This window comes from Halichoerus grypus, chromosome 7 (assembly GCF_964656455.1).
Source record: "Halichoerus grypus chromosome 7, mHalGry1.hap1.1, whole genome shotgun sequence".
In the NCBI taxonomy this organism is placed as follows: domain Eukaryota; kingdom Metazoa; phylum Chordata; class Mammalia; order Carnivora; family Phocidae; genus Halichoerus; species Halichoerus grypus.
In genome coordinates this window covers 14,630,829-14,646,240 of record NC_135718.1, presented here as the reverse complement: position 1 = coordinate 14,646,240, position 15,412 = coordinate 14,630,829, and the positions used below count along the sequence as shown (strand labels likewise).

At 45.6% G+C, this 15,412-nt stretch overlaps 1 protein-coding gene across 1 annotated transcript in view; it reads right to left on the bottom strand.

Moving 5' to 3' along the window:
* Nucleotides 1–15,412, bottom strand: part of GFRA1 (GDNF family receptor alpha 1) — a 222,591-nt gene that overhangs the window by 57,629 nt on the left and 149,550 nt on the right. Inside the window, exon 5 of the mRNA XM_036096278.2 lies at nucleotides 9,529–9,865. Coding sequence (XP_035952171.1) covers nucleotides 9,529–9,865 — 337 coding nt within the window. The remainder of the gene's footprint in view (nucleotides 1–9,528; nucleotides 9,866–15,412) is intronic.

Here is a 15,412-nt window from a genome sequence, read left to right as displayed (position 1 = left end):
AGTGTTCAAAAGGAAATTAGATAAAGTAAGAACTTAATGAGTATGTATTACCTGAGTAGATTTTTTTTAAAAATGATGCCAAGAGGCTCTGATGGACATTATGTCCTAACTGTCTGCGAAAACTCTTTAAAACTGGTGCTGTCTTAGTTACTGAGCCATAGAGTGCGTCTGGATTCAAAGGCCGGCCGGGATGATCATTCTGCCTGTCTGGAACTAAAGACAGTAAGTCTGGACAGTGTGAGAACATTGTATTCTTGTCATGAAAGACAATCATTTGGAAAAAAATGACAGAAACCAGGTTTCAGAGTTAGCAAGACCTGGTTGACCCCCACCTCCTCCCTGTGGGAGCTGGGCAATCCCTGGGCTCATCGCTCCACTGGCTGTCCCCGTGCAGGGCAGCTGAGCTGATTAGAGACCACACTTGTGCAGTGTGCCCAGTGCTGCTCATCATCGAAGCCTGGTAAAGAGGTTGTTGTTTACATCCATGCCTTCCTCACAGCCTGGGTCTTTGTCCCATGACAACTGAGCTCCTCTCTCCCAGGCTGCTCATCCTTCCAGCCCAGCTCAGATGGCAGCTTCTCCGGGAAGCCATGCTGACCCACCATGCTGGGTTGGCTGTTCTCACCTCTGTTCTCCTCTAGCACTTTGTACCCTCCTGACCACAGACTACCACACCAGGCTGTAATGACTGTGTGTGTGTGTGTGTGTGTGCCTGCCTTCCTCTCTGCATGGTAGATGAGAAGCTGGATCTTTACTCCTGGTACAATAATTGAAGGCCAGCTGGCTGGCTGGCTGGCTGGATGGACAGATGAGTGGGTGGATGCATAGATGGATGGATGGACAGATGGATGGATGGATTGATGGACAGATGGATGGATGGACAGACATGTGGGAGGATGCATGGATGGGTGTGTGGATGGATGGATGGATGGATGGTCAGGCAGGTGAGTGGATGGATGGAGAGACATCTATGGGTAGATGGGTAGATGTACGAATGGATGGATGGGTAGGTGGGTGGATGGATGGATGGATGGACAGGTGGGGTGGATGGATGGACAGGTGGGTTGGATGGATGATGGGTGGATGGAAGGGTGGGTGGATGGGTGGATAAATGGACGGATGGACAGATAGGTGGGTAGATGGACAGATAGGTGAGTAGATGCATATATGGATGGATGGATAGGTGGGTGGTTGTGTGGATGGATAGATTTCCTATGTGCTAAAACCAGTGTCACTCTGAGTTCTACTCCCTTTCCCTCTGAGTAACTGACACCCATGATCACCACACTTTTCTTCCTAAAATTCTATTCTCCCTCAGCTTTGTGGAGGTCTTTGATTTTCCAACTCTCTAACTTCCTACCTCTATAAGGCCTCTTTAGACATGTGTACCATAAACCTGGTGTTCTTAAGGTTCAGTCTTTGGCCTATTTCTCTTCTTACTCCCCTTCCCTGAGGAATAAATCCTATGATATATCTTCAACAACCTCTATGTTGATGATTCTAAAATCTACCCCCAGCCCGTTCTCTGAGATCCATTCATGTTTTAAATGTATTCATTCATTTACTTATCCAGCAAATATTTAGTAAGCATGGGATATTGTCCTGGGCACAATTTTAGGCACTCAGGATGTATCAAAGATATATCCTAACTATGGAACTTATATTCCAGTGAAGAGAAGAGGCATACAATAATCAAAACAAGTAAGTAAATCACATAGAGTGTTAGAAGGTGATCAGTACTTTGAAGAAGAATGAGAGCAAGATAAGGGGATTGGGAATGTGCAGGGACATTCAGCATTAAATAAGGGGCCAGTGTGAGCCTCATTAAAATGAGACTGAAGAAGACTTGGAGGTGCGGGAGTTTGGAAGCATCTGGGAAAAGAGTGGTTCTAGGGGAGGGAACAGCTAGAGCAAAGAAAGCCCTGGGTGGGGGGACATGCCTGATATATTCAAGGAACAGCAAGGAGACCAGCGTGGCTGAAGCAGAGGTAGTCAAGGCAGGATGGCTGGAGAAGAGGCCAGACAGGTAAGGGCAGAGGGACAGTTCATGTGGGGATTTGGGGCCACTGAAAGGACTGTGCCTTTACTTCTGAGCGCCTCTCTGCACAAGCCTTCCAACTCCATGTGGAACATGGATGTCCCCGTGCACTGCAGACTCTGTCTTGTTTTTCTGAGCCCAGCACTCCTTCCCTGACTCTGGTAGTAGACTCTGCCGACCCTGGCTTCGACTAAGCCAAAGTATACATTCCCTCTCGCCTCGGTGGCTTGTCCAGGGATGGGCACATGCCACAACCAAGGCCAATCAACGTCCTTGCCCAGGATTTTTCTCACAGGTTACAGTGGGGAAGAGTCTGTCTTTGATTATGAGGTGACAGGACATGTCCGTTGAGGTTACGGAGGTAGCACTCACTGAGGAACAGGATGAGAAGGAAGCGAGCAGAGGGAACAGCGAGGTGACAGTGTAGCTCCAATGACACTGTGCCCGCCATCCTGGCCATATCCAATTACCCTGCCTCCCCAGTCCTGGGTCAACACAACTCGCCTCTTCTGCCCTAGCTGCTTAAGCTAAGTTTCTCTCATGGACCAAAAGAGTCCCGAAGAACACACCCCTCCAACACAGCATGGTCCAAACAATTCATGGTCCTCTTCCCCTGCCTCCAACCCAAGAGACAAGTCCGTCCCTCCTTCTCCTGTTCCCCATCCTGGCTACTGACACCATCATCTGCCTGGTCACCAGGCTGGAGAGACCCCCATTAGCCTCTGTCTATGCCAAGCACTCTCAGTAAACCCTCAAGTTCTCCCTTCCATGGTGCCTCGAGCTTCCCAACTATCACCCTCTTCTCCTGGTCACCTCTCATCCTGGTCCACCGTAAGAACCTCCTACCTGCCTCCTGGACTCTTCCCAAGCTGATCCCCCTCCACTCTGCCACCCAGGAGCCCTCTGAGGCCCAGCTGGTTATGCTCCTTCATAAAACTTCAATGGACAAAGTCAATACTTCAACATGGCACTGGAGGGTCCCAATCTTCATATCACACGGATCTTTCTCCCTCCAGGACAGTCTTTAGGCTGCTACCTCCCACCCCTACCACTGCAACCTCCCCAAACCGAGAGCCTTCCTTCTGCTGGACTCTCCCTGCTTCTCACTCACCAAGGCCCTTGGCTCCTGAGAGCTTCCACTATGACACCTCGCCCCCCAAAGAAACATGGGGCTCTCTCTTTGGGCTTCCTGGGCAGACTCAATTCCATCCCTCTTCCACCCACCTTCATCCTCTAAGACAGTAAACCACGGTTCTGGTGCCAAGACTCCATCTGTCCCTGCGGATCGAGTAACTGAGAATGTGCAAATATAAAGAAAGGAGTCTCTGATTCTTTCTGTCTCGGGGCCAAGAGTGGCAAAAGTGACGCTGCTGAGGACGTGGGCAGGTGAAGGAAGGGGCTAAGAAGGTGAGGCAGAGACTCTCAGCTCTGGGCAGGCGCAGGGAAGGGGAGGGCAGGAGAGAGACAGGATGTGGTGTAAATCTAGATGGGCAGTTTTTTAGCGACAGGCTCCAGCAGCTGCAGACAAATGGCTCCACACCCACCTCTGCCAAAGGAGAGATAAGGAAAGAGATACGAGGTGACAAGACAGAGCAAGTTGTAGGGGCTCCCGCCTGATTCACGGCTCAGGTTACCCCTGTGAGGCAGAACGATGGCAAACTCTGACACTGCTTTGCTGGTGTGGACTGGCCGCCTGCCTCCTCGGTGCACAGGCTGGGCGGGGGGAGGTTGGGGGGCTGGAGGACCCGACAAGAAGCATGCTCCTCCCACCCGCTGAACTCAAAGAAGGCAGCGGCAGAGGTCGGAGGACAGCCTTGCTCTTCTCTCAGGATCCTGATGAATCCATTGCACACACACAGGAGCTCCCCCCTCAGGAATGGGGGGGGAGTGGTTTCCAACACACAGTCTGGGTGACACATCAAAAACCTAGCTGTTCGGCACTGTGGATGCATTGCTAAAGACACCCATGTAATCATTTGAAATAAAAACTGCTCAAATGAACTGGAAAATGTTTTACTTGTATTTTCTCACATTCCCGAACCTTTCTTTCCATGGTTCAAAAGTTTGCATTGTCTAATTGCTGATTTCCATTTGTGAATGAATCAGCGTAAAATAAAATTAAGTGCCAAATTAATCTACCCATCTAGTTTTAGGCATTAATTATCCTCTGAGCCATTTTCTCCTGTGTTTGCCGCATGTCGAGACAAGCCCAGATATAGTAATATAGAACCCAGTTTTCAACTCAGGAATGCAGCCCAAGCTGTGGAGGATGTCCTTGATCTCTAAGATCTATAGTTTACTGTGCAGAGGGGATCTGATTCCAAGCAAATGAAATGCTCCTTGCCTCTTAAAGGTGCACTAACACCCGTCGGACCAAGTTAAGTTACTGGAGCAGAAATCTGCTGGATGGTTTTGTGATGTGTTTCTCAACTGTCCAGTTAATAAATTAACAACAACACATTTCCTCTAAGTATAACAGCTTCAGCCCCAGGGTGGAGAGTGGTGCTGGCTAGGGCAGGATTTTGCATATGCTATTCTTCTGGAACTGTAGCAGAGAGACCTTCCTGGTTCTGCTAACAAACAAAACTAAACACAACAAAAACCAGGTCTCCAGGACACAATTGTAGCATCCTCAGTCCCTGGGAAAAGGTAGAATCATATACTCGGTGACCTGATCAAAACCATCATTCCTGGAAACTATGGGGGACAGAGAGCCAAGACACCAGGACGAGCGAGTGGATGGGATATAGAGGGCACAGAGACCCTGATACCTTCTCTTTTGAGGTTCAGCATTATCAGAATCTTTCCAGAAGGAATGAGATATCCCTGACCAAGCACTGTTTCACCTTAAAAAGAAGGAACTTCCACAATAGGGGACAACAGAGATGAATCTGGAGGAATTTATGCTAAGTGAAGTAAGCCAGTCACAGAAGGACAAACACTGTATGATCTCACTTACACGAGGTATCTAAAATCATCCAACCCATGGAAGCAAAGAATATATTACGGTTGCTGAGGGATGGGGGAGGGGAAGCAGGGAGCTGCTAATCAGTGTATACAAATTTCAGTTATACAAGATGAATGAGTTCTAGAGAGCTGTACAACATGGTGCCTGCAGATGACAACACTGCATTGTGCAGTCAAAGATCTGTTCAGAGGGTAGATGGCATGACAAATGCTCTTACCGTAATAAACTTTTTTAAAAGGAAGAAGGAAGGGAGGGAGGGAGGGAGGGAAGGAAGGAAGGGAGGGAGGAAGAAAGAAAGGAAGGAAGGAAATGCAACATTGTAACATCCACTTGGGAATGTACTGCCAGTTAAGGGGATGTCTTAGTTGGTGGGCTGGCTCTGGCCGGACCGTCTTAGGGCCCCACCCCCAGGGCAACATGCCATGCTTTGGGAAACAGAGGCTATGGACTGAGTATGAATGAAGTTACCTGGTGCCCAAGGATGCAGCACCTCTGCTGCTTGTGCAGAATGGCCAAGAAGGGCACCGCCACCAAACCAAGCATCCTCTGGGTTGTTCTCAACAGCGACACCATGAGGCAGCACCTAAAGCCACAGGCAGGTGAGCTGGTCCTAGCTTCATGCTCTCTCTTTGCCTGGCATGGGAAGCAGAAAGGGTTCTGGAGTAGAACTCTGTCACTCTTCGATGAGAACAGAAGGCGGCATATTCCAGTGGAAGATGCTAGACCTCCTGGTAATAAAGTAGAGCTGAGGTGTCTTTTTTAATCAGAAAAATAAAGGAGATATGAACATATTTGAGCACCCTGAGCCAGTGTGCAAGTGCTGAGTTTATTTTGGATTATCAGAGTTTGGGGGAAAGGAGGTAAGGCAGAGGTTTAAATTATGCATTTATAACAACTTGCAGCAGGAATAAAGGACTATGCCTCCTTTATGGTCAAACCCAGCCTTGACATCCTTCCAGGCACTAAGGAAAGCAACCAGAGGGACAATCGGCAAGGGAGACGCTGTGCTTCAGGGGAAGAATGTGTGCCTTTTAAATTTCTTCACATCCTCCTCAAAATACCTCTGTGTTTGCTGTTCTGTAGACAAGCTTGGAGGCCCCAACCACCCCAAGAGGAAAGGAACCCGTCAGCTTCTCTAAAAGGGAAAGGAGAAAAGAAAACAAAGTCAAAAGGGAAGGCTAACGTTGCATCTCTTCTGTGTGAAGGCACAAGACAGGAGAGGGACAGGTTTCGCACAGAGGCACTGCTGGACCCTGATGGAGGAACCCGTGTGCGCCGAGTGGGAAACGAACAAGTGCAGGGGAGTTTTAATGAGCTGAGGCAGCTCTTTGATAGTTGCTGATGCCGAGATGGAAATGGAGCATTTGAGAGTGTGAACTTTCAAAGAAAACTGTCTTTAGGAAGCAATGTTACCTCTTGCTGTCCCTTCCCTTTTGGAATACTCAAATTAGTCCTTAAGTCATCCTCTCCTGGATGCCTCCCTGTCTCTGGGTGGGTAAGCGTCGGGGCACCTGTCATGTGAAACCCCGCAGAAGCCCCAGCTCCAGGGAGTACCAGCTGCTGCTGAGGACGGTAGGCACTACAAGGACCTCCCCGGGATGGATGGAGGAGGCATGGAATAAAAGGGATAGGATTAAAGGCAAGATTAATAAAACCTGATGAAAGAAAACACCCCTAGCCTACCCAGCAGCTTAAATTACATTTACCACATCTGACAGGGAGCAGGTAATCATGAGTAATAAGTCCTGCGCCTGGAAAGAAATTATGGGCTAAATCACTTACCGATGGGTACAACCGGGGAAGGTGCTGATTCACCTTCCCAGGGAAGTCTCAACACAGGGTATAAAACATGTCAATCCCGCTGACACAAATTTCACTTGGTAACGCCCCTGGGTGGTGCAGAATCTGGATTTCCAAACAGCTTTCTAGTCACGTGCACCTGCACTCCGCTGCGTGGTAGCTGTGGTCACGACATCCCCACCTTGGCGTGACCAGGCATAGTCCTCATCGGGCAGGACTGTCCTGCTGCTCCCCCAGGACATTTCTGCCCCATCAGCTGAGGCCACTCTCTGCCACTGAGGCTGTCTCAACACAAATAATTCCTGGAGCCTTCCTAGCAGGTCAGTCTGAGCCCCAAGCAGCACCCAGATCACCCTGTTATCTGTACGTTCCTTCTGCCATCTCCCCCACAACACCCAAACTTCTGCCATCTCCCCCACAACTTCCCAAACTCCAAGGTATTTCTCACTGCAGCTCAGCAAAAAAGCAATCTGACTTACCTAATTCACACTAACCCTCCAAGGATTCTCTAAAGATTTTATTTATTTATTTATTTGAGAGCAGGGGGAGGGGCAGAGGGAGAGAGAGCATCTCCAGCAGACTCCGGGCTAAGCGCAGATCCTGACACGGGGCTCGATCCAACAACCCTGAGATCATGACCTGGACTGAAATCAAAGAGTGGAAACGTTTAACCGATTGAGCCACCCAGATGCCCGAAGGATTCTCTATTTTGAGGTAATGCTGATGAACTGCTCACGGAAGCTTTCAGCCTATACCAGAGCCATCTCAGACCTCCTCTGGAGCTCGTGTGCAAGAGCAACCTCATGAGAAGAGAAGGGAGAGGCTCCATCACCTCTCCCACCTCCCGGCCACTGCTCATTGGGCTCACCCACCACTCCATTCCCCATACAGCTTCCTGTCTTGAGGCCGCCTGGCTTGGACCCATCAGTAAAGAGGACAACATCTACCTTTAAGATAGGGAGGAGCTGTATCTGTCTGGCTTTAAGCCAAGAAAGATCCTAGAAACGCAGTCCTGCTCCTAGAAGAGGGATCTCTTCTGCTCAAAGACTAAAGGGGCACCAGGAACTTGAGTTTCAAATCCAGGGGTCTTCACAGGAGAGCTGTTCAGAATCTCTGCTCCCTCCCAACCTGCTCCTATGCTTCTTCCCTGTGTCCTGCTCCTCAGCCACATTCATCTCCAGCAGGGGGTTCTTTTAGTCTCTGGCTGATTGACTTCCCCAGATTATTGCTGGGTGGAGGACCTGCCTCATCCTTCTAGCAAGCGGCCCCTGCTTCTAGCCCGTAGCTAAGAAGGTCTCAATGGAACAGAGGTCTAGGAGTGAGAGAGTCCTTGGAGAAACTGCATTGCAGGACACCTGACTCCTCCAAGGACACGACTGCTCATCTATATTCTTTCTCACGTAGCAAGTTACCTGCTGAGAACTTAAAAAAAAAAAAGAGAGGGGCATTACCTCCAGAAAAATCTTCAGCATGAGAAGGTTCTACAGATAATGAGGACTTTTAGTTTTCTTTGGTCCCTACTAGAACTAGTTTCAGGAAAGAATGTGATGCCATTCTATCAAGAGTAAAACTTAAACTGACCAGAAATGCAGCTCACCAGAACCTTCAAAATTTGACATCCCCCCCTTGCTCTCTGTTTTTTAGAAATGGGGAGTTTATAAGCAAACAAGCACTTAGTCACACCCTCATCTACTTGTCCACCTGTGAACATTCACTGAGCGCATAGGATTTTGTCAGAGATGGTGTCCGAAGCCTCCTGGCTCTACCCCAGGGACAAAATACAGGTGTTGTCAAAATGAGGCCCCATCTAAACCTCCAGCCCAGGATCCAGCCTGCGTATCTGAAAGCAGCACGCTCATTGCCTCAGGCGGTAAAGACTCTGCTTGTCAGAATCTGCTTGCTTCCATCAGCAGCTGAATTCAACCCCAAGTTTTAGAAGGACATACATCAAATTACTGACAGTGACAGCTGGGGGCAAGTGGGTGCAGAGTGAAGGGGGCAGTTACCTAATTCTATATTCCTTAAAAAAAAAAAAAAACCCACAGAGAATGTGTTCCTGGATTCCTTCAAATATTAAAATCAATTTTTTAAAAATGGCCTAAAAGGCAAAGGAAGCCCCTGTTTTCAACAACTGGGCCAAGCTTAGCTGGGTTTCTGCTGGAGGCTGAGATCCAGAAGCATGGCTGAGCGGGAGGTGCCCACTTGCCTTAGCCACTTGCATGACTGAATAGCCCGGAACAGATCCCGGCCATTCTGGAAGTTCTCTTCAGGGCTGGACACAGCTCAGTCTCTCTCGCTGGTCTCTCCCAGACTTCAGACTTTGACAGTCAAGAGTCTCTCTATCTGCAGCCCCCCTCCCCCCGAGTTAACCCCCTGAGATCCCTGGCAGCAGCTCAGAGCTTGCTGAGTGGGCACGAGCCTTCACGCTCACCTGGCCTCAGGTGACCCTCTGTGCTTACTAAGCACCTCTCACAGCATCCCCTGCGTTAAAGACGGGAACCTTCCTCTGCACAAGAGCCTGACCAGCTTCGGAAGAACCCTGGAGTCCGAGGGCAGAGGTCAGTTTCTGGCCAGTGGGCTCCACCGCCTGCCCTCCCCTCGGCCTCCGCACCCCCACCCGCCCAGTAGAAACTCAGAAACCGGGAGCTCGGCCCCTGAAGCAGCCGCAAAGCTTCTGCTGGCCAGCTCACTCACCACCGCCCCGCTGCCGGCGCCCGCCTACCTGCAGATGTAATTCGTCTTGCAGGAGTCCTGCAAATTCAGGCAGTTGGGCTTCTCCCTCTCCTCGTAGGAGCACACGGGCACAATGGTCTGCCGCCTCCGCTCAGTGCACGCGATGTCCCGGCAGGAGCAGAAGAGCATCCCGTAGCTGTGCTTGGCCGGAACCTTGTCGAAGAACTGCCGCAGGGCCTTGTGGCACTTGCGCCGGTTGCACACCTCGCTGGACATGCTGGTGGTGCACGGGGTGATGTAGGCGGACCTGTACTTCTTGCACGTGTCGTCGAGGTTACAGGCCTTGGCGGCGTCCAGGCAGTTGTTTCCCTTGGGAACGTGCTCCACTGCAGAGGAAAGAAAGGCAGGCGTGACCGCAGGGCTGGGCGCCCGGCTGCTCACGTGCGCGCTGTTCTAACAGGTCCGGCCGTGTCCCCGGCGATGCTGGGCGCTCGGATCAATGCTGCGTTTTGAAGCTCACAGGTAATGAGTTCCTGACAAGGACAAAGTGTAAGGAGTGCAAAGGCTGGGAGCCCAGGGCAGCCCACAAGCCCCCGGCGCTCCCTTAGATGTATAATTAGGCAGGACCGAGTGGGGCCCAAGAAGCCAAAGGAGCTCAGGCACCTGCCTGACTGCCTATACACAAGGCAACAGGAGAACGAGTTTCCAGCTCCTGGTTGGTAAACTGAAATTAGAATAAAAGAAAAAAGCAACAAATTATATACTTGTCCATTATACATTATATAAAATGATATGCTGAATGTAAGTATAATTGCCGTGCAATCCTCCAGGAATATAATTATGTAATAAATGCATATAGTACATGCTAATTACTATATGATTACAGAGTAATTACATGGTTATTTGAGCCCAGAAGACAAAATATTATGCCAGCTCTCTAAACAGGAAGAAGCAACTACAACGAGGCTGTGTTTAAGTTCTAGCTCACAGGCCATTGGAAGAAAACCAGAATAAATTACATGAAAATCTGCAAACCTCAGTTACCACTTAACTTGCCACATACAAAATGTGGGATCTAGAAGTATTGAGGCTGCAAACTAGAAAAATTCAGCTAGGATTCTGGATAGGATTTCAATGGGCTTACAAACCATAGGCCTCAGGGATCTCACAAAACATATGTTGCCTTCTACCCAAGCCCTCTGTGCTCGTGCTCAGAGAGAACAGGGCTGTCCACTGCCACGTTGGCCGCTGTGTGGCCTGGAGACAGAGCATAGGGGAGGCAGGGCCCACTGCAGTAGCCAGGCGGACTGGCAGGCAGGACCAGGCCCAATGCCACGAGTTAAAAGATGAGTAGGCAAGGGAAATGTAGCTTGACACCATGACACAGGTGTTTTCACAGGGAGGGAAGTGATGGAAAAAACTTCCACGGCCAGGTTCTAAGGTGATCCATGGCAAATTGATCATTAGGTGTAGCACTGACCCTCTGCAGCCAGCAAAGAAGTAGCAGACCACCCCACTCAATTGTAGGAATTGTCTCCCCCCACCCTTCCATGAATTTCCTGCTCAGGCCTCAGGCCCCTGCTTCAGTTCTGGAACCCCCTTTCAATCTCTTTGTGCCCCAGTCGATGGGGGCCATGAAGGCATTTGGGAAATGACAAGAGGCTGGAGAACTGATAAGAGTGGAGAAAGAGTCCAAGTGGGTTGGGTGGGTCTGAAAGACAGGGCAGTGCATTTAGTGTACATCCAAAGGGCACATGGCATATTATTCAACCTTAAACAAAGAAGGAAATCCTGCCATAGGTGTGACAACAGGGATGAACCGTGAGGACATTATGCTAAATGAAATAAACCAGTCACAAGAGGACAACTACTGTATGATTCCACTTACAGGAGGTTTCTAAAACACTCAAGCTCAGAGAAACAGAGAGCACAATGCTAATAGCCAGGGGCTGGAGGAGAGGGACATGGGGAGTTGCTATTCAAGGGGCATCAAGTTTTAGTGATGCAAGATGACTAAGTTCTAGAAATCTGCTGTCTAACATCATACCCACCATCAGCGGTACTGTATTGTACACTTAAAAATCTGTCGAGAGGGTAAATCTCATGTTAAATGTTCTCACTACAATTTTTTTTTTTTCTTAAATGTAAATCAGTGAAGGGCACACAAAGCAAGTTTACATTTCATGGAAAGAAAAAGACTCCCTGTTTTACTGATGGTGCGTCTTGCTTTAAGAAAGCCCGATATGCAAAAGTCTGAAATCACCAAATTATAGCCTGGCACCACGAGCAGTACCTTATTATGCCTCAGGTTCAGGTTCCTGCAAGGACATCTGAATCCAACAATTTAATGTGAAAGGCAATAAACAAGACATACAGCCCTTCTTGGGTGAGCAGGACAAGAGGCCAATGGCTGCACATAGATCCCCCCTGGTTTAACAAGCACACCTGGTACATTTTCTCCATCATGACCTTCCCAGACTAGCTTCTCTCTGGCTCCTCTGTTTTCACACTCAAGCTCCTCCGGACTCAAGAAATGAAATATTCACCATGTGCTCTGATAGGATCACCAGGATCTACAGGCCTTGGTAACACTTCCTGTCTTTTCCTCTTTTGGGACTTTTAACATTGTGCTCTTGGGCCCATCCACAACAGTGATTTATATTCTCAAAGGTCTAGAGTTCCCCAGGAGATTTCTAAATTATCCATTTTTCATGAGCGTCTAAAATAAATTAATATGACCAATAATCAAATTCTGGATCATCTGGATTAGGCCCTGAAGGCTAGATACTGGTACATAATTTTACTGCCTGCATTTACACTTGTCCTGGTATTGAATGGTGCTTTATGATCTCTGGCTAAAAAGAAAAGAATAGAGGCTCAGAGGTGCACTTAATACTTAAATGACGTAGCCAATGATATATGAACAAACAGTTCACAGAAGTTCAAATGGAGGAAAAAGGCAGAAGAATTAAGTCATCACATCACACCCAGTAACACAGGTCTGCTCAACTCAAAACAACTCATGCTGAAACAGGAGTATATTCCAATTGTAAGCACCAATTTAGCTTCAGCAAAATGGTATTACCCCTTGCATTAATGTTATTAACTTGCATTTCATTGTTCACAAAGTTCTGTTTATATTTAATTTGTGTATATTGTTTTTATAGTTGTGTAAAATTACAAAATAAAAGTTTATAGCTCTATGTTCATAAGTGCCAAATAAAATTATAGTAAAAATAATAAAACTCAACATATGAGGTCCAGGAAATATAAATTTCTCTCTTAAAGTAGTTTGTATAACATATAAGTTTTAAAAAAAAATTGATCTGGAGAGAAGCTCCTTGACGTGGGTCTTGGCAATGAATTTTTGGATATGACACAAGCAACAACATCAAAAATAAACACATGAGATGACATCAAACTAAAAAGCTTCTGCACAGTAAAGGAAACCATTAATACCATGAAAAGGCAGGCTATGAAATGGGAGAAAATATTTGCAAATCATGTATCTGATAAGGGGTTAATATCCAAAATATATAAATAACTCATACAACTCAGTAGCAAAATAATAACAATAATAATAGTTCCATTTAAAAAGACCAAAGAACCTAAATAGACATTTTGCCAAAGAAGATATTCCAATGGCCAACATGTACCTGAAAAGATGCTCAGCATCACTAATTATTAAGGAAATGGATATCAAAACCACAGTGAGGTATCACTGTACACCTGTTAGAATGGCTGACGTCAAGACAAGAAATAACAAATGCTGGTGAAGATGTGGAGAAAAGAGAACCCTGGGCACCAGAGGTAGGATTATAAATTGGCACAACCATTATGAAAGACAGTGTGGAGTTTCCTTGAAAAATTAAAAATAGAACTATCATGTGATCCAGCAACTCTACTTCTAGGCATACATCTGAAGGAGACCAAATCATTATGTCAAAGAGATATCTGAACCCCCATTTTCACTGCAACATTATTTATAATAGCCAAGACATTGAAACAACTTAAGTGTTTGTCAATAGATGAATGGGTAAAGAAAACGTGGTGTATATACACACAATGGAATAATATTCAGCTGTAAAAAAGGAAATCCTGCCACGTTAAGTAAAATAAGTCAGACAAAGACAAATACAGTATGATCTCACTTTTATGTGGCATCTAAAAAAAAACCAAAAAACAATACACAACACCACCAAAAAAAACTAAGCTCACAGAAAAAAAAAGATCAGCTTTGTAGTTACCAGAGGCAAGGGAAGGTGAACTGAATGAAGGTAAGTCAAAAGGTACAAACTCTCAGTTGTAAGATAAATACATAATGGGAAATGTCATGTACAACATGATGACTATAGTTAACAATGTTCTATGTTATATTTGAAAACTGCTAAGAAAGTAAATCCTAAAAGTTCTCATCACACACACAAAGACATTTTTCTTCTTTTTTTGTGTGTGTATCTATATGAGATAGCAGATGTTAACTAAACTTGTGACCATCATTTTGCAATATACGTAAGCCAAGTCATTATGCCATACATTTCAAACTTATACAGAGCTGTATGTTAATTATATCTTAAGAAAACTAAAAGAAAAAAATTGGCCCAGTGTATTCCTGCTTTATTATAATAATGTCAGAAGGCTTCCTTTTTAAAGTTGGTAAAACTATTTACACTCCTAATTTTTTCTTCTTAATGTTATCAAAAAGAAAAGCAATATTTCAAAGGAAAATCTCTGTACAAAGTGGGAATAGAAAGCATCATTTTATGTCTAAATAAATTGCTTAAATTTTACTTCATTTAGCAAACTCACTTTCAGCTGATTCTCTTTTCATCAATACATAACCCTGCCAGAGCACCATCTCTTTACCATTATTTCAGAGCCTGTGACAAATTCCAGAATGCACAAACCTGGAACATTCAGAGAAGCAAAAAAACCCTATGAATTGATGTCCAGCTCACAGATCAATATGTGACAGGCTTTTTGTTTCTGATTCTCATTCACACAAAATATTCTCATGACCCTTTTCCCAACTTTATATGTGAGGCCAGTCTCACCCAAATAGCAGAACTTGATGAAGACAAAAGAAGAAAATTACAGACTAATATTCCTTACATAGACTCAAAAAGTTCAGTAGATAGCATTTAGCAATATGTTAAAAGGATAATGTACCAAGACCAACTCGGGTTTATCCCAAAATGCAAGGCTGGTTTAATATTTAAAAATTAATGTAATTTACCATATAAACAAACAAGAAGAAAACCATATGATTATTTAAATGGACAAAGAAAAAACGTTCAACAAATTTCAGCCCTCCTTCCACAACAGAAAATCCTCAGCAATCGAAGAATAGTAGAAAACTTTCTCAATCTCATAAAGGGCATCTATAAAAAACCTTACAAGTAAAAATCATATTAATAGTGAAATATTGACTTTTCCCCCATAAAGTCAGGAACAAATGAAGGATATTCATTCTTCCCACCTGTAGTCAACATTGTACTAGAGGTCCTAGCCATTCCAATAGAGCAATGAAAAGAAATAAAAGGTACAGAGATTGGAAAGGATGACATTTCTATTTGCAGATGACTTGGAAAATCCTAAAGAATTTACAAAACAACTACTAGAATCAATAAGTGTATTTATCAAAGTCAAAGGATATAAAATTATATACAATAATCAGTTGCATTTTTTTAAACTATTAGCAAAATTTTAGGAAACAAAATTTAAAAACATAATTCCATTTATAAGAGAACCAAAAAAGGAGCACTTAAAAATGAATTTAACAAAAGACAATGCAAGATCGCTACACTAAAAACTAGAAAGCATTGTTGAGAAAATTAAGGAAGACCTAAATAAATGGAAATACATACCATGTTCATGGATCAGAGAACTCAGTATCATTAAGATATCAGTTATCCTCAAATCATAATATGTTT